The sequence below is a fragment of the Spermophilus citellus genome (genome assembly GCF_964194105.1).
Source record: "Spermophilus citellus genome assembly, chromosome: 9".
Lineage (NCBI taxonomy): Eukaryota > Metazoa > Chordata > Mammalia > Rodentia > Sciuridae > Spermophilus > Spermophilus citellus.
This window is the reverse complement of record NC_138191.1, coordinates 77,182,083-77,209,608: the sequence shown is the minus strand read 5'-3', so window position 1 is coordinate 77,209,608 and position 27,526 is coordinate 77,182,083. Positions and strand designations below refer to the sequence as shown.

General features: G+C 33.4%; 1 protein-coding gene across 1 annotated transcript in view; it reads right to left on the bottom strand.

The window, feature by feature from the left end:
• Nucleotides 1-27,526, bottom strand: part of ERICH3 (glutamate rich 3) — a 101,126-nt gene that overhangs the window by 7,309 nt on the left and 66,291 nt on the right. Inside the window, exons 10-12 of the mRNA XM_081308243.1 lie at nt 27,135-27,415; nt 21,903-22,136; nt 13,235-13,663 (exon numbers count right to left, since the gene is read on the bottom strand). Of these exons, the coding sequence (XP_081164369.1) occupies nt 13,235-13,663; nt 21,903-22,136; nt 27,135-27,415 (944 nt within the window). The remainder of the gene's footprint in view (nt 1-13,234; nt 13,664-21,902; nt 22,137-27,134; nt 27,416-27,526) is intronic.

The following is a 27,526-nucleotide window of genomic DNA, read 5'->3' as shown; positions in this document are numbered from 1 at the left end:
GTGTTATCTATAGCTGGTTGCTAGCATGGACTTCACGTCCATAGAGACCAAGTTCCAGTTACATATTTCACACTAACTGTACCATCTTGGACAAGTTTTTGGCCTAAGCCTCAGTTTATCCATCTGTCAAAAAGAAATAAGCAAGTCAATGGTTATTGGGAGGATAAATGAAGTAATGTCTGTAGAAAATGCTCATCTTCTACTTATTTTCAAGTGTCTATGCACTTGATAAATACTAGCTGTGATGATGATGGTGGTGGTGGTAATGATGATGGTGGTGATGAAGATAGAGACAGTGGTGAACATTGATCATAAGTATTATTATCCAGTGTGATTTACGCAAAACTGTTTGTGCTTAGTTTCTGACAATTCCCTGTCTACCTCCCTTGCTGTCATCTGATGATCCATGTATCTAAATCTCCTGTATCTACTGTCATGCTACCTTCTGGTTAAGAAAAGCTCACTCCAGTAACACTAGATCTAGATCTGCCTTCTGGGGTAGAAACATTTCTTCAAAACTCACTCCTCCCTCCCTTCCTTTCTCCCATCTTCCTGCCTGGCTGCCTTTGTTTTCCTGTGATATTATGACACAACCAAGGACTCTGCTTTGAGAGAAACAGAACTAGAATGTCATCTCTTGCTTAAAGTGAATAACTAAGGCCTAATGACTTACTAATCTCTCTGTTTGGAAACAAATAGTGAGATATCAGCCTCAAGTAGGAGGAATGTTAACTAACTCTATTACTCTCAAGACAAACATGGAAATGAAAAGAGGAACACTACATAGTTCAAATATATTCTCTTTTTAAATTTTTGGAATATCACTTTCCTAATCCATCCAATAGACCAAATGAAAAAAAAATATCCTTATAATACTATATAGTTCAAAGATGACATCAACTCGTGGCAGTTGTTACAGATGGATTTGTTTTCAAGTCCATTTTTATTTCAGGGAGTTTATAAACATAGCACATATATAATTCACACTATAATAATGTGAATACCACATATCTAAAAAGTCTAAATAAGTAGTGGTTTTGTTTTTGCATATAAATTCATTCTGCTGACTGAAAAATGGAAATCACAAGGATGATAGGACCAGGGGAGGGGAGTCAGACTTAGTAGCAATTACATGAAGTGTTGCCAACAAAACATCTATGTCTTTTCCTAGTAGTCTACAGGCTGCAAAAAAATATGACTTGAAATAATAGTAATAAACAATAATTAAGCAGTTAGCAGCTATTGAACCAAAAGACTATTCTAAGAAGCCGAACAGTAGTACTAGCATAAGCTAAAAATGACAACTCACTCAGAACGGACAGTGCCGCTTCTTGACTGCCTCAGCACTGTAATCACCACTTCCCACATCTGCTGGTTCGCCCTGGAGGCTTAGGCTTTGGAAGTAGATGACAGCCTGTATAGTTAGGTGTTGCCGATTTCAGGTTTAGCGAGAATGGGACTCTGGCCTAAGTATCAAGGACTTCCTAGGTGTTAGACCAGAAAGGGCCTCACTTGGACATTTTTCTCAGATGTTCTTCTGAAACTGAAACTTAAAAGCAAGAACTTGGCCAGTGTCTAACCTTAACTCTTTTCCACCCCTAGGAATAGAGGACTGTGCACGCTGAGACTCCTGTGTCAGCAATGTGACTTATCACTTTGTTCCCTCCATCTGTTTAGCCCTTCATCTCTTAAGGCTCCTGTCCTTTACTGCTCTATAAAGGTGTCCACTAAAGGCAAAGGTAATTGTCAGTTCTCACAGCGTTAGCAAAATGGAATCCCCTCATGCAGAGAATTTCTTAGAAATGCACCTTTTCCACTCAAATGATGTGGGATTCTTTAAGATACTGTACAAAATGCCAAAATATATGTTAGCCTTTCTATTGTGAAAACGAATATATTTCAGAATAATATATATTGTACTTTTCCTAAATATGAAAATAACATATATTCCTTATTTAAAGCTTGAAAAGACAAAGAAGTACAAAGAAGGAAACAAAAATATATCCATGGTTCTGCCACTCAGAGATAACAACTAGTAAACATTTGGGTGGATTTTCAAGTATTTTTTACTTAACTCTTACTGTAGTTAGCATTTTACATTCCATGTTATTGATTTAGCATTGTATTTTATTCTTTTAAATCAATAAATAAAAATATCATTTAATAACAAATAGGATATTCTAATAAAGTCCTACTAAATTTAGTTCGACAATTGCCTCTTGTTGAATATTGAGTTGTTTTCATTCATTTGTTTTGGTACAGCTATTTAAAATACTTTGAATAATTGGTATACATATTTTTGACCATTCCCTTAGGATACATTACTAGAATTTGAATTCCTGGGTCAAAAAGAACCTTTTAGAAATGTTTGATAAGTTTTTAAATATGCTTTTAAAAATAAATACCAATTAATTATTTTACCTGTAAATCATCAAGAGAACTATTTCCCTACATAATTGCCAACAATTCCACAATTTTGAAGATTCTTTTAGTATTTGATAAAAATTAAAAAGATAGATATTTCACTATTAGTAGGTTAGCTCCCTTTTGTGAATTTCCTGCTACACACTGGAAATTATGTCCTTCTGGTAGAGTGGTTGCTTATTTCTTCTTGATTTGTAAGAACTCTTTATGTATCATGAATATCAGCCCTTTGTCATATACATGTTGGAAAACTCTCTTTATATTTTAACTTTTCCTTTGCTATAGTTTAGTTGCTGCTGCTATTATAAAGAATTTTATATTACTCAATACTATTTCTTTTAAGTCAACTTTAACATTATCTTTAGGATTCTGATACATTCTGTATTAAATTTAGAATTTAATCTCATAAAATTATCAGCATCTTTATATTTGATTTTCTATTCAAATACTTGGGTTGACTTCTCATTTATCCCGCTTTCTTATACACTCCATAACTGTTATACCTTCCCTTCTGACACATCCCTGGAAGTATGACTAAATGTATTGTTCATTTATTGTTCTTTATTAAGTATTTTTTGGTAATTGTTATATTTTGAGTTGAGTTATTTGAGGCAATAGTTTGAAATTGATCACCATATAAAAACCATTTGTTGTTTCTAATAACTGCATAATTAATAATCTAGGGAGTTGAATTAATTTCTTAGACACAAAAATTATTTAGATTACTGCTTTTATATCTACAATTGGGGTGGTTTCATTAATTATATTTTGTGAATAATTTCTTGTTTTATTATATGTATCATTACATGTGGATTCAACAACTTCTACTCTGTGATGCTGGAAAAAAAGACACATAGCAAATAATAATTATCTGATAAACTGACCTTCTAAATTATAAAATTATAACAATTATTTTTATGTCCTTATTTATTATGAAAAGTACTGATTATGTTCATACAAAAATAAGAGCTGTTATTCTTGTATTTTCCTTTGAAAGAGTGTGATTTGCTTCTTGGATGCTCTCAAATTCCAGTTGGATGCATATCTTTCTCAGAAGCATTAAGCTGAAGTAGTTACTGATTCCTATTTAGTGACCTAAGAGCTAGAGAGGAAAGGAAAGGGAGGTGGGGTTTTGGAGTCTTCTTGGCAGAATTGTAATTCCATTGTTAATGACCTTAGGATTGCAGAAGCTGCCAGCCAGACTTCCAATCTGGCGCTGTCATCTTTGGATGGGAAGAGTCTCTGCTACTTCAGGGAGGGACCTCTACCTCTGAAGCCGATTTGCTGTTTGGTGTTGCCTCCTACAGCTTCCCTGAGGGGTGGCAATGCTGAAGGATTCTGTGATGTCTCAGGCACATCTTTCTGCTTTCCCAACAGCTTCTAACTTCTAGTCTCTAACTTAAGGTCTAAGATTATCTCTTTTTTTTAAGTCCATGAGGCTATGTCTCTTTCTCACGGGAGATAAACTAAAGATAGCACCTGACATCTCTTTTACTAATTTGCCCTCACATTGCAATTATTTTTAATTATGTGGTACCTGAACAGTAATTTCCCCAGATTCAAGAGCAAACTTTTTCAACTTTTAAAAAATCTTTTAAATTGACAATTTTTTTTTGTATTTTTTTCCTCTTTCAAATAGAACAGAAGGAAGGAGACCTCAGACATCTGAGTTCATATCACCAGTTAACTATTATTTCACAGAAATTTTCTGATTAACATTCTTAAAGGTTGACTTTTAGCCTTCATATCACTGCCTGCCGCTATGTCAATGCAGAAACTTAGAAACACACTGCAATAATTTAAATGCTTTGGTGGAAAGAGACCAAATCACTACAGCTTAAAATTTAGGCTATCATAAATGGGATATTAAAGGTTCACTTTTTAATATCTACTAGTCAAGATGAAAATAGAATTATTAGTCACAAATATTTACTAAATTTAAAAACAACAGTTATTATCATTTTTGAAGTAGTTTATTTACATGGTTTAAGTGGATAATTTGGAAACCTTCAGAGAGAAATTCTTTCCCAGAAAGTGTGAGTTGAAGAAAAACTAACTATTTAGAATGATGATGATGATGAAGGTTATAATTTTGCAGGTGGACACATTACAGGGTAGCATTTTGATATTTCTGATGCTTCTGTAATTTTTCTGTGCTTATTTTGTTCCTTGCTTTCTCCCCACCCCCCATGGTTTTACACATCCTATAGGCCATTTTTTCTCTGTTAAGATAATGCTAAAAGGGGCAGAACAAAGCCACAGTATTTCTTTCCTGTAATTGCCTATTATCTATAATAAGGCTTCAGATGTCATTACTGCCCAGCTCACATGAAAAGAAACAAACACAAAAGAATAAGAAGGAAAGTAAAAGAAATCATCTAAGAACTTCAACTTATTTTATATTATGGAAGATATATAAATTTTGTTTATTTGTTCATTTTGTTGTTTAGAGTACCAAATATTTTCTAGTCAACAGTGTCTGTGGAAGAGTTTGAGTCATAAAATGTCAAAGGAAAGTGAAAAACACTAGTATATATATAATTATATAACTTTAAAATTTATAAGTCATGAAACAAAAAAAGTCATTTTATTCTTTTGTACTTACTTATCATTATCAATCCTTATTATCCATTCTCTTTTCTAGGCTCTCAAATGTCAAAACACAAGTGTCCTCATTGGAATACAATACATCCTGTACATTCTCCATCTTATATGGTTAATAACATTCAATTCACTTCCTCTCCTCTGCTTGTTTTTAAAACAAAACAATACAACCCACTTTAAAACATGCTAAGAATCCTTTACAATTCAATACAAAAAAAAATTGTGTCAAGAACTTTTTATCTTAGTTTTAAGAATTAAGAAAGCCATAAAAGCAACATAAAGATACACTCAAATTTATTCCAAGTTTGTAATCACCTTGAAAAATATCCCCCTATGCTTCAATCATTCTTTGTATGGCCTATCAATTATCTTCCCAACAACTCACCATGATTTACATCATCTACCTACACAGTAAAGATATTCTTGTGTTACCTCTGACATTGAAACATGGCCCACAAAAACCCAGGATTTATTACAAACTCAAGGTCACAGCTGTTCAAAGATGAGTTTTATGGTCTTATACTATTTTTTCAAAACTTCCAGATCATGTCATTTGAATCCAATCTCCTAATAAATTCCACCACATGGCCTATAGCTTTGCCCCTCTCGCTTCTTATTACACCACCATTCTCTCTCCTGTCCACTCCATTCCCATCACACTGGCCTCCTTTCCAAATCCTTCATTCAGCAACTATGCTCCCAACCCACAGCCTTTGCTCCTGTTGGACTCTGCTTCATGTACTCTTTCTGCAGACTCATCTCTGTGCTTTGTTCAAATCTCTGTTTAAATGCCCTTTAGTAGCAAGGCTATCCCTCAAAATACCACTTCTTCAAACCATCACTCCATCCCCTCATCCTGCTTTTTCTTCTAATGCACATCCCACATACCCAATATTACATGTCTATTTTCCACTGGTTAGGGATATTTCCTTCCTAGAATATAAACAACATGTAGACAGGTTCCAATTAGGTTCACAAGAACAGTGGGTGACGTAAAGCAAACGTCCAAAATATATTTACTGACAGAAGAAATCTATTGGAACAAACTCTATATTTCCACAATTTATTCAAAAGTAGTATTTTGACCTCAACTTATATCACATGATTTTCTTCTTTCATCAAGACCATTTTATCCTGCCTACATGATGACAAAATTGCATTTTACTTTTGTCACATTATTCAGCATTAAATGACCTGCCCAAGCACTATAACTATTCTTGATTTACATATAAAAATATAAAACAATTCCATATGCATTTTAAATTATAACTTAAAATTTTTATTTTATTTATAACATTATATAAATTTTATTACCTTCATATGTTAATGTATCTGCTTTTTCCACTACTAGAATATACTCAAAGATTATGTCACAATGCATTGAGAGCTTAAATTAAAAATAATAGAAAAATAAACATATTGAAATAAAATATTCTATATAATACTGAATTAATTTCCAAGAACACTATTCTCATTGCTCCTAACAATTATAATCTTATACTTTATCTACTTCGCTGTATATATAACACATCTTTTATAAAAATTTACCTGTTGATTGCTAGGACAAAGCCAATTAAAATACATTATAAAATAATGAAAAGGAAAATATTTTATGCCATCAACCTAAATGATATGAAAGCAGTGACTGTATTTTATTTACCTACTGCCACATTCAAGTGAAACAATTCATATTAAATTGAATTAGCTTATTATTAATGTCTATTAGCTTAGACACTACAAAAACATCATTATTTGCAGGTAATTTTTGAGCCTACAGATCTATTGTTAACATAATCACAGTTTTTATTCTAATAGAAAAATTATTAATTCAGTACCATACAAATGTAAGAAATGTTTTTTTATATACTATCTCAGCCCTTACTTCATTTTGACCTAAGGGTCTAGTCAGAGATATAAACAAAATACACTCATTTAGATCTTATGACTTCACAAGATTTCTGGTCTAATTTACATAAACTGTGCTTTTAAGCATATAACCATGGCTCTGTCCCTCTCTTCCTGAGCTATCTAACTGAAAATTCAGTTCAGAAAGAAAAGCTTGTCATCACTCACCTTTTCTTTGGCATCAATATTAACTGTATGAACTATGCAGTGAATACCTGATGGCTTTAACCTGAAATGTTCTTATAAAATTTTATTCACATAAAAGAATTTGAGAATATTTATAACTTCCCTTAATCCATTATTTAAGTGTTTACAAGTATATTGCATCATTTCCTTGAATATTTATATTTAAAAAGCATTAGTGCTCAACTGTAACAATCTATCCATTCCTTGGGTTTTTGATAGCATTAATCTTTTACATTATTCTGAATATATTACGTTGTCTTGGCTTTGTTTTATTTCTTAGTGTCTTATTTCGCAATGTGTTTTGTATTTCCTGACTCTGGGCTTCTGAAACCAAGAAATTTTGTTCTTTTGAGGACGATGAGCCATAGAACAAAACTGAAGTCTTATGCAGTTGGAAACATATTTTAAATAAAATTTGCAGTCATAAAATACTTCTGGAATATAAAATAACAGGTAGGGTTAATAAGAATAAAACAGAGATGTGTGCTAAGGAAAAAAGACATCCAAAATAAAATGTTAAGTGTAAAAAATTAAGTTGCAGAACAAAATGAATTATATGTTCCCATTTGTATATAAAAGCAATATATGCATGTGTGCATTTTGATATATTTATATCATAGATGTGGCATATCATTTTATCACATACATGTACATACTGAAATATATCTATATATATACCCCTAACACTCATATATATATAAGTTTCTCTAAAATGTCTAGAATCATAAACACAAAAAATAGCTGATATACACTTTTATCTCTGGGAAACAGTAAAAGTTAGGTAAGGAAGACACTTACTTTGACTTTATTCTTGTATGTTCTATAATGTTTACAATTTTAAAACAATATTTTGTTAGAAAAGTAGTTTTTCATGATTCCTTTTTCTATTTCTGTGAAGAATATCTTTGGAATTTTGATGGGGATGGCATTGAATCTGTATCATGCTTGGGGTAGTATGACCATTTTTTCAATATTAATATTAATTCTGCCTACCCAAGAACATGGGAGTTCTTTCTATCTTCTAAGGTCTTTTTAACTTTCTTTCTTTAATGTTCTATAGTTTTCATGTAGAAGGCCTTTGCCTCTTTTGTTAGATTGATTCCCAAGTATTTTTTTTTTTAGGCTACTGTGAAAGGGATAGTTTTCCTAATTTCTTTTTCACCAGATTTGTTATTGGAATATAGAAATGCAACTGACTTATGAGTGTTGATTTTTTTTTATCCTGTTACTTGGCTAAATTCATTTATGAGCTCTAGGAGTCTTCTGGTGGAGGTTTTTTTTTTTTGGGGGGGGGTCTTCTTAATATAGAATCATGTCATTGGCAAATAGAGATCATTTAAGCTCTTCTTTTCTTACTCATATTCCTTTAATATGCTTCTCTATTTGGAAAAAATAAGAGATGCACAATAGCAAAGGTAATACTTGGAAAGAAAAGTGAGGCAGTAGTCATCACAATGCTAGACCTCAAATTACGCTACAGAGTTATAGTAACAGAAACAGCATAGCACTTTCACCAAAACAGGCAAGAAGACCAATTGAATAGAATAGAAGACACAGAGATAAACCCAAATCAATACAATTATCTCATACTAGCAAAGACACTAAAAACATCTGTTGGATAAAAGAGAGCCTCTTTTAAAATGGTGTTGGGAAACCTGGAAATCTATATGTAGTAGAATGAAATTCAACCTCTATCTCTCACCCTATACAAAAATCAACACAAAGTGATCAAAAATCGTTTCTGGAATTAGTCCAAAAATACTGCACCTGCTAGAAGAAAATGTAGGCCCAATATTCCAAAACATTGGCTCAGAAACTGACTTTCTTAACAAGATTCCTAAGGTACAAGAAGTAAAATTAAAAGTCAACAAATGGGATGACATCAAATTAAAAAGCTTTCTTACAGCAAAGGAAACAATCAAGAATGTGAAAAAAGAACCTACAGAATGGAAGAAAATCTTGGTCCCCTGCTCCCCAAATAGGGCATTAATATCCAGGATATACAAATAACTCAAAAAAATTAACACCAAAAATCCCCAAATAAACCAATCAATAAATGGCAAAGGAACTAAACATTTCTCAAAAGAAAAAATATGAAATATCAATAAATATATGAAAAATGTTCAACATTTCAATTAGAGAAATGCAAATCAAAACTATACTGAGATTTCATCTCACTCTAGTCAGAATGGTAACTATCAAAAATACAAGTAACAATAAATGTTAGCAAGGATGTGGTGGGAAGGGTACAATCATACATTCTTAGTGGGGTGGCAAATTAGTGTAACTGCTCTAGAAAACAGTATGGAGTTTCCTCAAAAAACCAGGAATAGAACCACCATATAACCCAGCTATCCCACTCCTCAGTATATACCCAAAGGACTTAAAATCAGCATACAGTGACAGCCACATCAGTGTTTACAGCTGCACAATTCACATTAGCTAAGCTATGGAGTCAACCCGGGTGCCCTTCAATAGATGAGTGGATGAAGAAAGTGTGATATATAGACAATGAGTATTACTCAGCTAAAAAGAAAAATGAAATTATAGCATTTGCTGGTAAATGGATGGAACTGAAGACAATCATGCTAAGTGAAATAAGCCATCCACAGAAAAACAAAGGTTAAATACTTCTTTGATATGCAGAAGCTAATCCAAAATAAGGGGAGTGGATTAAAATAATGAAGATCAGAGGAATAAACAAAGAAAAATAAAATGAAGAAAGGAGGGATGGGACAGGAAAAGTCAGTGGAGTGAATTTGACATAATTTTCCTATGTGCACCTATGAATATACTATACTGAATCTCACTATCATGTACATCCACATGACACTAATTTTAAAAAAGCTCAAGAAAACTATAAGTAAATAGCAGAAAGATCAATAGAGTAAAGGAAAGGGAACAGGTGATAGGAGAAAGGGAGGGGAAGGACAAATACTGGGGATTGAATTAAAACAAATTATATCCCATGCTTTTATAAAGATGCCATAGTATATTGTATAGTAATGTGTAACTAAAAAGAACCAATTTTAAAAAGGTAAAGAACTTTATCTTAGGGACATTTTAAGGTGTTTTAAATATGAAAAGTATTTGGAATGATCATCTAAAACGACATTTTAAAAATTAGCTTATAATAGAGAAAAAATAGTGTTTGGCATAGCTGATTTGTTAAAAAAAAGTATTTTATTTAAAGGAATTAGATTTTAGTTCAGTAGGTAAAGGAGACTTTTTGTAGAGTGACCTCTGAAGCCTAGTGCTTTACTTTGTGTTGTAACATCGTAGACAACATAATTACATGTGGAAACAATTACTAAAATGTCTTCATATTTTGCTATTCAATTTGATTAAAGCCATCCACCTTAAAAAATAAAAATAGTTTATCAAAACAATTAAATTTTGAACCAGAAACTATTCTTCTTGGAACCCATCTGAAGGAAATAATTACAAATTTGAAATAATAAAGGTAATTAAGTACTAAAGTACTACTACTAATAATAGTGAAAATAAGAAAATATGCAACATTGTAAAATGGTTTGTACATGAGAAAAATTACAGAATAGAACACAGACATTAAATATGCTTATAAAGATTATATAACAGCATGGAAAATGATCATGGTATAACATTAAGATACAAAGAAGTACACATTTTATAAAAATATGACAACATAGCTTTTTCAACCCTAGGTTTAGAAATATGAAGTTGTTTTTATTGCAAGATAAACCTATGGATGATTATTTGAAACTATCTTTCTCTAGTTTCTAAACGTTATTCCATGTATGCATTAGGTGAAATGAAGAATAAACATTAATAAAAAAGACTTAGCACAAATATTAGAGCTTAACAAAAATAAATAGTCCCTCAACTTGCCATCTACTGTTGAACTTCCCTTAATTAAAAAAAAAAATAACTACAGAATGTTTTTAAATTGTTGAAGTTATCAAGTTAAAAACAGGTTTCCAGTGTAGTTGAGAAAAAATAATAAACCAATATATTTATCATTTCACTAATCAAAGGAGGGAAAACCCTTCTCTTTTCTAAGTGACATGATCATAGTGTATTTCTGATATTGCTATTCTATTGCCTAATTATAACCTGTTTTATGTGCATCCTACTTTACAAAAGGTAAACAATGTAGCTTTCTGAAGTAGAAACACAAAATAATAATAGTAATATCAATGCTACTACTGAACTTTAACAACTCTACCTTTTTACTTTTTCTTTTGCAGTGCTGGGGATTTAACCCAGGGCCTCAGGCATGCTAGGCAAGCACTCTACCTCTGAGTTACACCCCAACCCACCCCTCTACCTTTTTAATTAACAGCTTTCCAAATTATGCAAAATTTCTGTTATATAATAATCTAGAAATGTTCTGATATACCATAATTTAACCATGAAATCCAAGACCAAAGATTCAAATTATTTTATGAAAGGATTTCAAATATATTTTAACAGGAATTTTGATTCATGCATGGCAAAAACGGTTTGAAAATGTTGAGAGTTTGTATTATAATTTTAGGGAAGGATTAACAAACTTTTTTGGTAAAGGCTCAAATAGTACATTTCTAGGATTTTGTGGGCCATTTAAAAATATAGAAACAATTATTAGCTTATACCATGGTTATTATTGATAACTTATTTTAAGGTCATTGCATACTAGTATGTGGAATGCTTTTATCATCCTGCATTCAACCCCCAAAATTGTATCTGACCTTTAAAGTCCTCAAGCCTGTTCTTCATTAAAACTTTCAGGGTATCTCTAAACAAAAAAAAAAAAAAAATGAGAGAGAGAGAGAGAGAGAGACTTTTCTTTCTTTGAAGGCTCATGGTATTTTGAACCTTCTCTGCTTTTTTTGATAACTACTAAACTTTGTCCAGTTATTTGTGTATCAAGAACTCTCTAACATGTTTTTTATTGACTATGATGCTCAGCACACAGTACAATGTTAATATTAACAATTGAACAGAATGGAAAAATAACTATTTATCATCCTTCATTCCTAGCTGTGGGCTCCAGGAATAACCACTTTTAAGGGCTGAAATATCGACATTAAAATTATTTGCAAGTCTTTAAAACACACCTGGATTTTCATAACATTAAAAATTGAAAAATGTTATCATGGAATCAGGAATGGTTTCTGCATTGGCAGCGGACACTGATAAAAGAGCAGGGAAGGGGCAAGGGGGGCAACTAGTGACGGGGCACAGAACACTTTGTGAGATTCCTGCATCCAGCTGTCCACTGGTTCTTTCACTATTCTCCCAAAGGTTAGAAAATCATGAGGCCTTCCATGTATCAAAGGTCCTGGGGTCTTCTCGTCTCGACATTCCTTAGTCTTGCCATGTTAAATGCCACCATCCTACACACCCAGGAAACCCAGGTATAACAAAGAACTTGATTTTATAGATCTCCAAGTCAAGTTTAGGGTGTCTTAGGTGATTCTTATAATTTTACCTAAATCTAAATTTCAACTACAAGGATGCAGTAGGAAATCTTTGGAAACTCTGGAACCACTATGCCTGAACTCAAATCCTTGAAAGGCCCCAAATTAGCTGTATGATACTTGGCAACTCACCTAACCTCTTCAAGATATTTTTTTTTTCCCATCTGTTGAAAAGAGATAATGATTGCATTACCTCACCCTTGGAAAGACTGGGCTCTTGCAAGATATGATGAGTTAATATATGCCTTTAGAACTGTGCTTAGAACATGGTAAGCTTCTATCAAAGTAAGCTATGGATAGGTGCACATATAGCTAACAACAAAGAACGTTGCTAGTATTAAACTCTAAGAAGCCACACATAACCCTTGCAAGCTTTCAGATATGTATTGTGCTTTATTTAATTCTTGAGATAGAATTTCCATAGGAAAGAATGTACAGAAAAATAGGAAACACATCGTGTAAGAATTGTCAAATAATTTTTAAAATGCAATAGAAGGAAATCAGCAAGCCGAAAATACACGTATGATTATGTGACAAAGAGACAAAAGGGAAAATATTGAATCCCTCTACCATATCACAGCAGTATTTCCCAAGTTTGGGCAGTATGCAATGGCCAAAATCAGCTTCCATGCATGGGGACAATGGCAAGTCAATTCAGAGGACATACTTACCCTCTTTCTCCACCTCAGGGAGACCTGCTGTTTTGTCCTTCACCTTAGCAGTGCCTACTTCCCAAAGCTTACTCTTTTCCTTTTCTTCCTTGGAGGTAGGTTTCCTGGACTTCTCAAATAAATTCTCTGCAATCTGTTGGGTTCCTTTCTGCATTTCTTCAAGAATGTTCTCATAGCTTTCCTCTCTTGGCAGAGGCTGGGTCTCCACAGCTGCTTTTGTTATATCTTGGTCTTCAGTTTCAATTTCTAAGGATTCCTCAATTAGATGATGGGATTTTTCTGACTCACCATTTTCACTCAGCTCCTGAGCAGATGAACTTCTAGGACTTTCTTGTGTACTGTTTTCAACATGCACTTCACTGGCTCTTTCTGCAAGATCATCTTCACTGTCACTAGAATATGGGTGACTTCCGGATGAGATTGTTGAAGCTGTTTTAATATAAACAGGAGATAAATATGATGATATTATTGTTGTTCCATAAAGAATCTCATTTAATTGTGGAAACTATATTAGTAATAAATCATACTAAACTTTCTAAAAATAGAGCTTAGTAAACTTGATTCCCTTTTCCAACATTTCCCACATAATCATCATAATAAAGAAAATTCTCTCTAATCTATGAACTATAAAAGTTTTTCATAAGAGCTTCTATTTAATCAAAACCCAAACCTATTGTTTTGATTTGCATTTTGAAACTCATTTTATTGGAAAAACTTTCTAAATATCTACTTTGTTATAGAAAAAAAATGAATTATTCTTTGCTTTGATATTGAGGCATGTATTTATTTATCCTCTTGTATAGACCTAGTATTCTCTGTATGATCCTCCCATTTTTGTCTACCATAATATTCACCACCCTGGTAAGATCTGTGCATTTACCCATTATGTTGATATTTAATAAATGTTATTAAATGATGTGTGTGTTTATGTGAGTGTGTGTGTGTGTGTGTGTTGAAGGAGATATTGTCATTCTTCCAGTTGCCTTAAAGCAAGGCATTGAGATCAAACTGCAAGTGCAAGTACTGTATTGAAAATATGCTCCAGGAGAAGCATTTAAGGGAATGGAGGAACCCAGGCCAGGAAGAGAAGTAATCAGCCAAGGAGCTATTTGAAACAAGGACTCAACCTCAGCCTGTTCCAACAGGGACCTCTGATGTCTAAGTTATACTAAAAGGCTATAATTAAATTAAGATGGAGCTGAGTTTTCATCCTTTGGATCAGTGTGATACTAGCTATGGGCCACCCTAGGAAATATAAATTCCTTTGCACTTGTAGGCTCTTTGCCTCTGAGGGTGACACAACTCCCATAGTTCAGGGGAGGGCTCTGAAAAAGGCAGAGAGTGCAGAAGCTGCGAGATGAGCCTGCCAAGCCAGAAAAAAAGATTTGAGCCATCCATTCAGGTGGTACTACAGATACATGGTCTAAAAATTTAAAGTAGTCAACAGTGGTTTGCATACTACCCAAAAAAATCTTCAAAAAAACCCTCAAAAGAACATAACATTAGCATTGACTCTATAAGGCTCTATAAGAAAGATGCATAGCACAAAAGTCACTGTATACACTGCTCTGGAGCACAGAAATACAAATTTTTTGACCAATAGATATGGTTTATAATTGTTATTATAGAAAAATTTTCAAAGGAAATAGCCTACACTTAAATACTGCCTGGCTTTCTTGTTTTCTCTTTTTCTCTGTGCTCTTATTCATTTTTTTCTCTTTTATTTCTGTGTGACAGCTACACAGATGGCTGAAGCAGCTAACACAGAGTTTAAGAGAAAAAAAATGCCTGTCTTTACCTTTATTCTCTTCTCTCTGTCCCTCCAGCCCCATCAGCTCTCTATGACAGGTCTGAGCATTTTATGTATAGTCACAGAGACATATCAGAGTTTCCACTAAGATTTGAGAGATGCTACATAGCAGCAAAAAAACAATAACAAAAAAAAATAGAAAAAAGCCTTTGAGCAACAGAACCCCTTAAGCATAATTCCATTTGTTCTTATCTCCCAGGTACCTTGACAAGCACACCAGATGACCACTATTCTTCAAAGAAATCACATATTTTAGCTACTTATTCTTTATTTTCTATTTTACAAAATCTGGATATGCAAGGGAACATGGCAGATCAAGGAGAATTGTTCTCCATTGGATTTGTATCAGTTCAAAAACCTTAGGATCCATGATCTCCCCAGTTGTAAGGATTTTATAGCTATTTTTAAAAGGAAAAGCAGATCTTGCTTACTAGCGATTTCATCCATAGCCTTCATTAATTGCAGTTAGTTAGGATACAATGTTATACTTAGTCTGAGCTTCCAAAAATACATCTATCACCAGTGTATTGGCATGATGACTCTCTATTTTGGCCCTGAGTATTGTTCATTTGATAAAAAATAAAGACTCTTCTATCTTCTTTAGTAGCTTCTATTAATTGTATTATTTTATTTCAAAAGGCTGACACACGCTCTGGTTCAATTTTGAGTCAGTCCTTCAGCAAAGAGAGATCAGGAGAATGAATGGCCTTGAAGTGGCGAGGGCACCTGACCTCCTATATAAACTCATTTCAGTTTTCAAATCTCTCTCTAACCTCATGGTATAATTCAGTTTCAGTCTCATTTCTTGCTCTCATTTTCCATACAGACTAGAGTAAGATTTTGCTTACAAAAAAACTCCAAAAGCTTCAGGGCCATGGAATGAGATTTTCAAAATGATTTCTATTTATTCTTTTTGAAATGAAAAACATTTTATATTAAAAAAACCTTTCATATAGAGGAAATTTAGGGACATATATGTAAATTTTTTTCATTAGGAGGGAAAATGTCTCTTGGAGGCATGTTGGTAAACAACTTTACCTCCTCTTGATTCCATTTGTCTCTTCCTGGTATAAATGCTGAAAGGACTTGTTCTTGGTCCTTTTGGCAAAGAAAAGGTCTGCACTCAGTGCTGGATGCCTTGGCCAAAGACAGCAAGTTTGATCCCATTGTTTCACATTCTATGCAGCATCTGTGACTTATTCTCATCACAATCAGTCCTCAAATCCTTCTTCCCTTTTCATGTTATCGATATCTCTTTGAGAACGAGTCCTGTATTTTTTCATCATTGTGAATAAAATCTTATTTTATAAAACATAGAATTGAGATAAAATAATATGTTCTTCTGTAACACAAACTGTAGGTGTCTCCATCATAACTCAGCTACTTACTAGCTTTGAGTTTGCTTATGGTACATAATTTCTCTAAATCTCTGTTTTCTAGACTTTAAAATAGAGATAATTCTACTTGTTCTCTAGAAGTCATCATAAAAATTCCATAGCAGAAATTTAACCTCATCAAATTAACCATTTCCTTATAACTTTTAGTCTTTTCCTATCATATATATGGTATATTCTAATAAATTTATTTTTGTCAATATAGCTACCATTTACTGAAGAAAAAATTAATAAAGCTTGATCATGATTATGCACTTACTATATACCAAACAGTGTGGTAAACTCTTTATAAACATCTTATTTAATCCTATGGAGTAGTCCCTATCTTCTTTCTTTCTAGATTCAAAAAGTGAGGTCCAAAAAACATTAAATAATATTCAATGGCTATTATCTACAAAGCAGAAAGTTTTGCAAAACAACTGTATTGCATTGATACAAGGCAATAAAACCAAACCCCTCTACCTACTTAAACACTCTGAAACAGGAAGGTCTGACTATCATGGACTCACTATTGCTCCTTTTAGATAATTTTCTACTGTCACCACTCAAAGACAAGTGGGATATAGTTCTCTCCAAGATCAGAACTCATGAGATAGTCTGTCCTCCTTTTTCAACTTCCAGTAGTTAATCTTCATTTTGCCAACCACTCTGGAGTCCAAAGCACACACTCTGAAGTATGTAATATGAATACAGCAAAATATAGCAGCCAAAACCTTCCCAGGTTTATTTATAACATTGACGATGATATATATAATTAATATAAATACATATGTATTTATATAAATAGTATCATGTATATATATAGTTTATAAATATAGATAAATTAAATATATGAAAATGTAAATATATATACATTTCAGCTACTTAACAAATACTAATGAAGTAATTGTGGAAATTCACCACAACTCCCTTTCTTATTCCTTAGTCTTAAGAATTTATGGCAAAATCTATATCAGTGATACTCCTGTTTTCTTCAAATGAGCCATGACAAACAAATTTATATATTCTACTACTACTTGTATGAATAATTCTAACTTGATTATACTCATGAGTTCCTGAAACTGTCAATATTTTATATCAAATACTAGGATTCAGTCAATATCTTTATGTTAAACAATACCTAAATAGACAAATGCTTTATACTCAATAAATATAATAGAATGGATATGTGCTTAATGAAAATGGAGATAGAAATCATTAAATTTCAGGTAAGAGTAGTAATTAGCTATAAGAACATATGTCTTCATACAGACAATTGCCATGAATTGTCTCAATTCATCAACGAGAAAAAATATGTGCATTACTTTGCTCAAATGAATAACTACAAGTAAACATAGATATATCAGAGGGAAAAAATCTCCTTATATTTTACTGTGTAAGTTTTATATTTTAGTTTATTAATGCAGTCAATCAGCCCCTCATTCACAAAAGTTTCCTGAGTGTCTAGGTAGTGGCATTGTTGTATAATGGGAAGAACTAAGACCACAGAGAAATAACTCATATAAAAATATTTTGTGTAAACTAAGGAATGGTGTTGCATTTAAGTACCCACCTTAAAGCTGTGTCTTACTACTTTGATTATTGAGACATGACTGTGGATTGAGGAATACTCTCCATTTATAAAAATGACTTCTAAGACAGTGAAAAATAACCCAAAGAAATCATTATCTTTCTTACTAGTAAAAAAAAAAAAAAAAAAAAAAAAAAACTTCACGTCTTGCTCTCTTCATATACTAGGAAATGATTTTCTGTTTTCTGTCTCTGTCTCTCCCTCATCCCTCTCATAAGGAGCTACTTAGTCTTTACCTCTTACTCGTAGGCACTATCATCCAAACTGTCCATAAAAGAATAAAAGCATATTCCCAGTGACATGATACTTTCCTTGCAACCTTATAACATTCATCTGTGACAATATATTTTCAACTGGTAAATTAGTGTCTGGGGTTGCCAACACAAATGCAGAGAAAGGAGGCTGTCATTCTTTTTAAATGATAGGAAGGCTCACACATCATTCCTAAACCAGAGTCCTCTCTAAGTCAGCGTTCAGTCCACAGCACTCTATCACTCACGGGCTGCTCAGCACAGTGTGTTCATCAAGGCGGGCCAGCACAATTGTTAGCTGGCAGTTTAAATGGGGCTGACTTGTCACAAGAGTGACAGCCTGGGCAATTGTTTGCCCTCTGGGAACAGGTGCAGGCAGGTTCAAATGAAACACATCCAAATACTAACAGCAAGATTCTTAATCATGTCAATAAAACGGATGGGCTGGTGTCTGAGTTTCAGTGGTCACAATATGCCTCTTACACTTTTGAAGATGAAATGCTGTCTCGCTTTTCAACAGAGTGGAGGAATCTATCATGTCATCATTTTAAATACATGCTAGTTATTTGCTGAATGAAATATATAATTCTGATACTTCACAGGCTAAAAGGCGTGTTTTTGAATAACGCAAAGGTAGATTATCAAAATAAAGGGATGGAAAATAAGTGAACCTGGTGGTGAAGGAATGAGAGAGCAATAAGCAATGAGATTTTATTTCAGAATAATGGTGTTTTCATGTAGATGCCCAGGATGCAAAAGGACCTTTTAAAAGGATAGTTTGATGACATCAATATAACAACAAAAGAAAACAGCTGACCAACTTAATTTTTGACCATTAAATTTTCCAAGCTTTGTGGACTGGCTATGTTCTTATAGATTTTTTATTGCATACTTATTTAACATTCTATATTCTGTATCTATACAATGCTGCTAAATGTATTTTTTTAATTCCAATAATAATTATATAGCATAAATGCACCTAGGCATCATGGTGTTAACCAAAACATCATAGAATTGGTGTTATTTTTAATATTTATATCAGCTCTGTGAGGAATAACAAGAATAACACACAGTCATGGCTTTCCTAGTGTAAATAATTTATGTATTATTAATGTGTAAAAATAATTTGAAGGACAACATTTAACACAGATTGAATCAATGAATGTAAAATGAACCCCTGAAGAAAGCTTCATAAAACAAAAAGCTCTGTGGAGGCTGCTGAAGTGGGCAGAGTAATGGAAGAGGAGAGGGATTAGCTAGAACTTAGCAAAAGCCTCAGAGTGAACCCAGAACTCAGTCTAGGGAGGAGAAAAGTTTACAAATGTGGGTGAAATTACAAGTTGCCCATTTTTATTTCCTCTTTTTAAAAACAAAGTAAGACCAAAAAAATTGTAGATAAGATAAAGGGTTCAACATAAATGCTTTAAGGAAACAAAATCCTTCTATTGGAGGGACTTACTTTAATTTTAAGCAACGGGATATTTTCTGATTTTGAAGAAATGCAATTTTCTCCAAATTTTAGACTCTGAAGTTGGGTAACATTTGCATACTGTTTCCACTACTTTTTGGCTATGTGACCTTGGGAATTACTTAATTTACCATTTCAAAGTTTATTTATTTATAAAATGGAGATTAAAATAAAAAAGTGTTTTTCCAAATTATTTGAAGTAAATGAAATGTCATATAAAACATTTAATAAAAGGCTTAGCACATAGTAAGTCTTAATAAACAGCAAGCTATTATGTGATTTATTACATTATCAATTTGATGCCTTTTGAAATACTGCTAACATCCTTCTCTGTCTGAACACGAACACACACACACACACAAATTACGCTATCTTAGAAGAATCCATTCAATACCCCAAAACAACATGATTACATAGCTCAAAACTAATCCCTAGGTGACTGATATTCAGAGTTCCAGAATCTTCATGAAACCAACAACTTGAAAATCTCCCACCATTATTGTAGAAATAAAAAATTAAGAGTCTTTTGTGTTTAAAATCAGATATATTTACAAGCAAACACATGTTCAATCCTTTTCCAGGCTCAAGTCACTTATGTAATTGCTTTAAAATTATTGACTCAGGTGATATCACTTTTCCATTGACTTCTTTAACCTTCTCTATGCCTATAGGCACATAAACTTAATTCCAAAATTCACATTCAAAATGAGAAAATATATATGTATGTGTGTGTGTGTGTATATATATATATATCAGGCATATCTAATCTAAGAAACATAAAACATATTAAGAGAAATTATATAGAGAAGGCCTGATTGAAAACATTAAAATATATTTTAGTGTCTAACCATTAATCTTAAGTAGTTAATAAAAATGAGTGAAAATCTTGTTTTCAAATTTACTAGTAGTTAACTTCATCCTAATTTTTTTGAATTGTTTTACTTTTTACCTTGGCTATAAGGAAGTTCAGGATTAGATTTTTGTTGCAAACATAGTCATAGTTCCATCTCTGCTTCCTAGCAAAATCATTTTCTGTTTTACTCTAAATGATTTCTATTTTATTATTATTATTATTATTATTATTATTATTATTATCATCATTGTCATTATTATTGCCTTGCACACTTGTGCATAAAGTTTTAGAATTATTTGAATTATTTTTTGAAGACGGTGTAATTGCAAACTATTTGCTTTGTGATTACTTGATTACTTACTCCCTGCTCATATTATCCTAAAGTGTTCCATAAATTTAAAATTATGGGATTTCATACAGGAAAAAAATTTTTGAGGGGTAAAAAGAATGGAAAAACTGGACAGCCATTCAAAACATAATTATAATGTGACATTGTTCTCTAGTCAGAAGCAAATTACAAAAACGTACAAATATGTAAATATAAGAGAGGTTTATTGCTATTGCTGGGAAATGTTCAAGATGTATCAAGAAAGATATTTGATTAACTAGAAACCACAAAGCCTTGGCCAAATCCTCTTATAGGACAAAGCAGAAAAATGTATTTCTTCTTGTATTGAACAGAATTTGGTGAATTAAGATCTTTTTAAAATGTCTTAAAAATGTATGTATGCCTCGGGTAATGAAAGTTTCTCTTGCTACCTGAATACTGTATTTTCCCTGTGAACATTTGGAATCATTTTATGGTTAAAGATTATAAGGAGGCCACAAACTCTTCCATGAAGTTAATATGCTTGCATCCTGTGCTTAAGATAAGTTAAATAAAAGAAAAAATGAGGGAAAAAATAGAAATAACTAAAGGTATAAATTTTCAGCTTTTCCTTTTACGGAGCAAGAGTTACTTGTCATTTTTCAAAAGGCACAAAGGGTGTGCATGCATATGTGTGTGTGTGTGTGTGTGTGTGTGTGTGTAAGAGGAAATTGTGATAAAAAGTATATAGTATCTTTCTAAGTAAATTGAAGATGTACCACAAGCTTTGACTAAAAACCTATTGAAAAATTCCATCAAACTAAGGAAAGAGAGGATTAAGGAACACATCTGAAATTTGGATACCTATGGGAGGTTGATTGTCCAGCATCCTGTGGTTACGTAACGTGTTCTAAACATCTGCTTAAAGAAAGATTATCTTATTAAATATTGGGGAGAGAAAAGCAGTAACACACCAACTTAGCAGCCCAAGCCAACGATAAGCCAAACAACTCGCCTTGTTTATTATCTTCCGATTCACTCTCAGAGCATCCATCATCCTCATCTTTCACATTGTCATCAGCATCTGGTGCCTTCAATGACAAGATTTCACTCTCCTCAGGGCCTAAATTATCTTTTTCATCCTCTGAGGGTGACTTTGATATTCCATTCATTTGATCATCAGCCTGTCCTTCTTCATTAGCTTTCTCATCTTGTTTCTCCTCATCTATTTCAAAATCTTCTTCATATTCTGAAGAAAAAAAAAAAGAAAAGAAAATCTCCACTGTGAGAATGAAGATAGAATCCCTTATACTTAACCTATTTCACTTTAATGAGAACTTTGACTCCATTATCTCCTCTTCTGGGGGCCTTCCTTTGCTGCTTCTTTTTCACACAATTAGCGAACATGGAAAAGTAACAGGAAGTGATCGAAGACAGCAATCAGTTATGTACCCGAGAGCACAAAAGAAATGAGGCCCCAAATGATAAGACTGAAACCTAATAAAAGTTCATTTACAAATGAACATCATCATCTACAATGACCGAAAGGGAATGAGAGGAACTTGAGATAAGACAATAAATGAGAAGTAAATTAAAAATGAAGAGAACAGTATTATAATAATGAAAGTTAATTTGGAGACCCAATGAGGTCATATTTCATATGAAGAATGTTCAAAATATTTGGATATCAAGTTAATGAACAGTGACGTGGAAAATTTCAATTAATAAGTTCAAAGGCTCTGAGAGGTAACGCTATGAATAGTACATCCTTTGAGAACCAAATGGACGTTAAGAAAAGCATTGTGAAGGATTCTATACCTAGGTGAGAGTGAAATCATGTATATTATTCATCACTACAATAAATGAAATAGTCACATTCCAAGTATAAAAATTCTTACAAAATAAACTATTCTTGTCACAGTCACAAATTTGCTTCATTCCCAACAGAGGTGCAACAAATCTGTAGCAGGAAAAGGAAATTGTCATATCAGATAAACTCCAGCAGTCCCTCGTGGTTATAATTTTTCACCTTTCATATTTAATTGTTTCCCTTTTTCTTCCACCAAAAAAAACCTAAAAATCTTGAAGTGACAACATGCCAAAGATAGAGAGCAGAAGGATCTCATGCAGAACCAATTAAGCAAATAAATAATTATCCTTAACATAAAAATTACAGGGAAAATAAAGGCGTCCCAATTTTGTGAGTTTTAGTTATTAGATATTCTGGCTTCTCTTCCAGTGTTGGGGCCTCTTGGGTAATTTACTTGAGAGCTGTCCACCCTGCTGCAATAAAAGGAACTTAATTTAGAAATAGATGCCCTATGCATATAAAGAAAGCTCTGTTAATGTGGAGAACAAATGTGGGAGATATAAGAAGGCAAAACGAAATAAAAATCTATAATGAAGAAAGCAAAACAAGAGAATTCACAAAAATACTTTCAAAAAAATATTTAATATATTTAAACAAGAAATGTGAACTTCAGTAAAACAGAGTTATAAAATAAGCCACAGCTGGAGCTGTGGCTCAGTGGTGGAGCACTCACCTGGCCTGTGCACTGGTGCTGGGTTCGATCCTCAACACCACAAAAAAATAAATAAAACAAAGGCTAAAAAAAATCTTTTAAATAAGCAAGAAGATGAAGAATTTGGTTCATAATTCATGATACTAACAGGAAATACTAATAAAACTTTTATATTTTGATTCAAGAATTGCTGGCCAGGTTAAAGGATAGTCATCTCTTGGCCCAGGTAACTAACAATCAATAAGCTGTCACTGAGAATGTCCTATGAAGACAAGAATAAAACTGCAAGATTAAAACCCTACAATAAGACAATGCTGTCCATTAAGAAACCTCCAATTTTTGATGAGAAAATAAAAGTAGACACACAAGAGATAGTGTATTTGTTTTATACTAGCTTTTATATAGAGTCCTCAGTAATGTTTCAATACTACTGGGCTCAATAACTGTGGATTTTTATATAGGACTCATGGTCAATTATTTGAGGTTGTGCTGAGTACAGTAGTTCCTCCCTCTAATGAGGTTTCATTTTTTGTGGTTTTAGTCATCTGTGATCAAATGCAGCATGAAAATATTATATAGAAAATTCTAGAAGTTAAACAATTACTAAATTTTAAATAATTAGAATATGTGCTCAGAATTATTCTATTTTATTATTATTTTAATCACTGTGCCTAACTATTATTATAGGAAAAAACATAATATAGATAGGGTTCAGAACTATCCATGGTTTCAGACATCTGCAGAACATCTTGGAACATACCTCCTGCAGATGAGTGGGGATAGAATGGAATCAAAGAAAGGCCACTGGTCATTTTAGGGAACTGCAGAAGAGTTCAAAAGTGGAGGGATTAAGCTGAATGGCAGAACACATACATATGTCATTTTAAAGATATTTGCCCTGATCACAAGATAAGCAGGGGGCCAGACAGGACATGAGTGGTTGCTCCAATGCCATCCATCATATTACATAGTGGTAAAATATGAGGGGTTTGCAGTCAGGCAGTCATGTATCTAACACTAAGTTAAAACATTCCATAGTTATGTGATCTTAAACAATTTGTTTGACATCTTTAAGCTTTAATATCTTCATAATGTGGTCAGTACAATGAATAAATAGAATGAATAAATAGAATTAAAAGCAATAATCTTTTACACAGTGCCATGAACTGAAGGTGCCTAATAAATATCAGAGATGAGTTGTAACAGTGGTTGTGACTTTTTAGTGGAGGGAACTGATCATAGGGCAAGAGAAATCATATGCAAAATGCACTCCCTGGACACCAGTATGGTTTAGAGGAGGCACCTGATTAAAATCAGATCAGTACAAGTGTACACAATTAGGACATAATTACAGTTACATTATTAAAATAGAGCATAACATTGAAGGAACGTGTGGTAAACCATAAGATTGGTCCCTGTATCCTCTTTTGCAGAAGCTTCTGTGTTTTCTTTCAGAATATAAAATGAAAGGCTGCCTGGCTTTGTTCTACCCCTACTATCATCATGTCTAAATATCAGCCTTCTGTGAGTTACAAGCCACCTTTGGGTTACCAAATCATGGTTTCAGTATAAAAGACTAGTGGGATGCTTTTTGGCATCCTTCCTTTTTTTCATAATTTTTTCTGCTCCTTCATCTCCTTTTCCTTCTTCTAGAGAATTTAATTAGCCTATTGTTTCCCATCCCCAGTAAAGAGGACTTGAGTTAAAACCAGGTCAACATCAATGCAGCTGCCACCTCCCTCATGAACCTCTACTCAAACTTCTTGCAGCTCCTACCTACATCAGGGGCTGCTCTGCAGAGCCAAAGCCCAGCTGGGTTTCATTGTTGTTATTGTTTTGTTTTGTTTTAATGTCTATTTAAACTCCATTAACTAGCCAACACAGAAAAAGGACCTGGGGGAAAGCTCTATCTTAGGCATAAAGTATATGTCTCATAGTTCTAGCCATGTTGGTTTAAAAAAAAAAAAGAATGAAGAAATTGAAAGCCTTTTTTTTCTATTCAACATGGTTTTAATAAACCTCCATGTCACTAAAGTTAAAACAAGTGAAAACACATCCTCATGTGTTAATGTCTTTGCAATTGATGCTGCTACCAATATTTTAAATTCTCAGTTCAAGATAAGGATAAAAACTAGGCAGGATCATGGAGAGAGGTGAACTGGGTAAAAGTATTGTGAGTGAAATCTCTCTTAGGAAAAGCACATGATTTCAGTAATAAGCAAACATGAAGTCCAGTGCTAAAATAGATCTGTGGTTTTTCTCTCATATTTCTGAACCCTTGGGCAGCAACGAGATGAGATGAGGAAGAAAATACCTGGGATGCCCGCCCTTCCACAGGCCAACCTAACCTGTAGTCATTGTTCCTCTAATCTAGGCTTTGTCTCCTTGGTATAAAAGGGACACTCAGCCACTCTCCCTTTCTGATTCTTAAAATCCACAACCATCTAGAATCTAGGAGAGCTTTTACAGAATAGAAGATTGCACATGGTTTGAATTTCTAAGCTTTAGAACTGGACAAATCTCTAATGAATCTTAGTTCCACTTTCTTACTAGTGTCTGACTCTCCAATTTCAGCCTGTAAAATGCAGGGAATAATTATATCTACTACATATATTATTATTTTGGATCTTTTAATGTCTGCCCAAAGGCTCATATGTTGAAAGCATATTCCCAATACAACAAGCTTCAGAGGTGGGGCTTTTAGGCAATGATTAGATCATGGGGCTGTAATATCACCAGTGGATGAATCCATTTGATGGATTCATAGTGCGAATAGACTACTGGGTGATAACTATAGGCAAGTAGGGCATGACTGGAAGAAATAGGTCACTGGGTGCATGTCCTTGGGGATAATATCTTGTTCTTGGCTCCTCACCCCCCTCCTTCCTGGTTACCATGAACTAAGTAGCTTTCCTCAACCACACCCTTCTACCCTGATTTCTGGCTCATTTCAGACCCAAAGAAATGGAGTTGGTTGGCCATGGACAGAACCTCTGAAACTGTGACCCCAAATAAACTTTTTGTACACTGTTGTTTGGGGTTTTGTTGTTGTTGTTTTTTGTGGACAAGTATTTTGTTTACAGCAAGGGAAAACTGACTAATACAATATCAAATAAATATATTTGATGTTTTTTGTGTGTGTGTGTATACGTATGTGTGTGTGTGTGTGTGTGTATGTGTGTGTGTATATATATATATACACACACACACAGAGGAGACAGCCAGGGGGCGGGAAAGAGAAAAAAGAAGAAAAAAAAAAAAGGCAGACAGCCTCCAGACCCATGAGCCTATGACAACTGCTTTTAGTGATGGAATACTTTTCAGCATATAATCATATAGATTATACCTACCTGACACAAAGCCATTCATTTGCACTAAAGAAAAGAACATTCAAAACCTAAATAAATAAGTGAAATTCTATTTGGTTAAAATGATCTGTGCAAAAGTCAATAGGGCCTCTGGCTCTCACAGGCAGAAATTCCTCTTCTACTCCCTCATCCTCACAACAGGCACCTTCAACCCTTGGGGTCTGTGTGCACTCCTCCAAGATAGGGGATGCAGGACTCCATACAAAGAAGCAGGGAAGCAGGTTGGGGATTCCTTACCGGACACAGAGCTGCCTAAAGATCTCTATTGAGGAGCAGCATTTAATGCATATTTTTGATAAAATTTAAGAGTTTAAGTAATAGCAGCAGCAACAAAACAGCCCTATGATAATTTATTACCATATTTGAAAGTATTTCTTTGGTTGTTTTCCCAATCATTCCGTCTTTGTTTTCCTTTAAGTTCCATTTCTTCCATAGCAGTTCTCACTTCTCTGACTCCCATATTTATTTCTTGAACTGAACAAGTGGCTGAGAGAGAGGTTTTGTTCACCTCCATCTCATTTCTTCTTGATATCCCATTCTCTCTATCCTTCCTCAGTTCTTCTCTTTTATCAGTGCTTTTCTCTTTCCTAGGTTTCATTGAAGATGGTTTTTTGTCAAGGCCCATTGCAATAATGCACCTATGAAAAATATTAGCATAAAGTGCTTATTAACTTCTGTGTGGCAAGGTAGAAACTCAAAACTTTTTAAAGTGCTTATCTCTTATTGTAGTAAGAAATGGTATGAGAAAT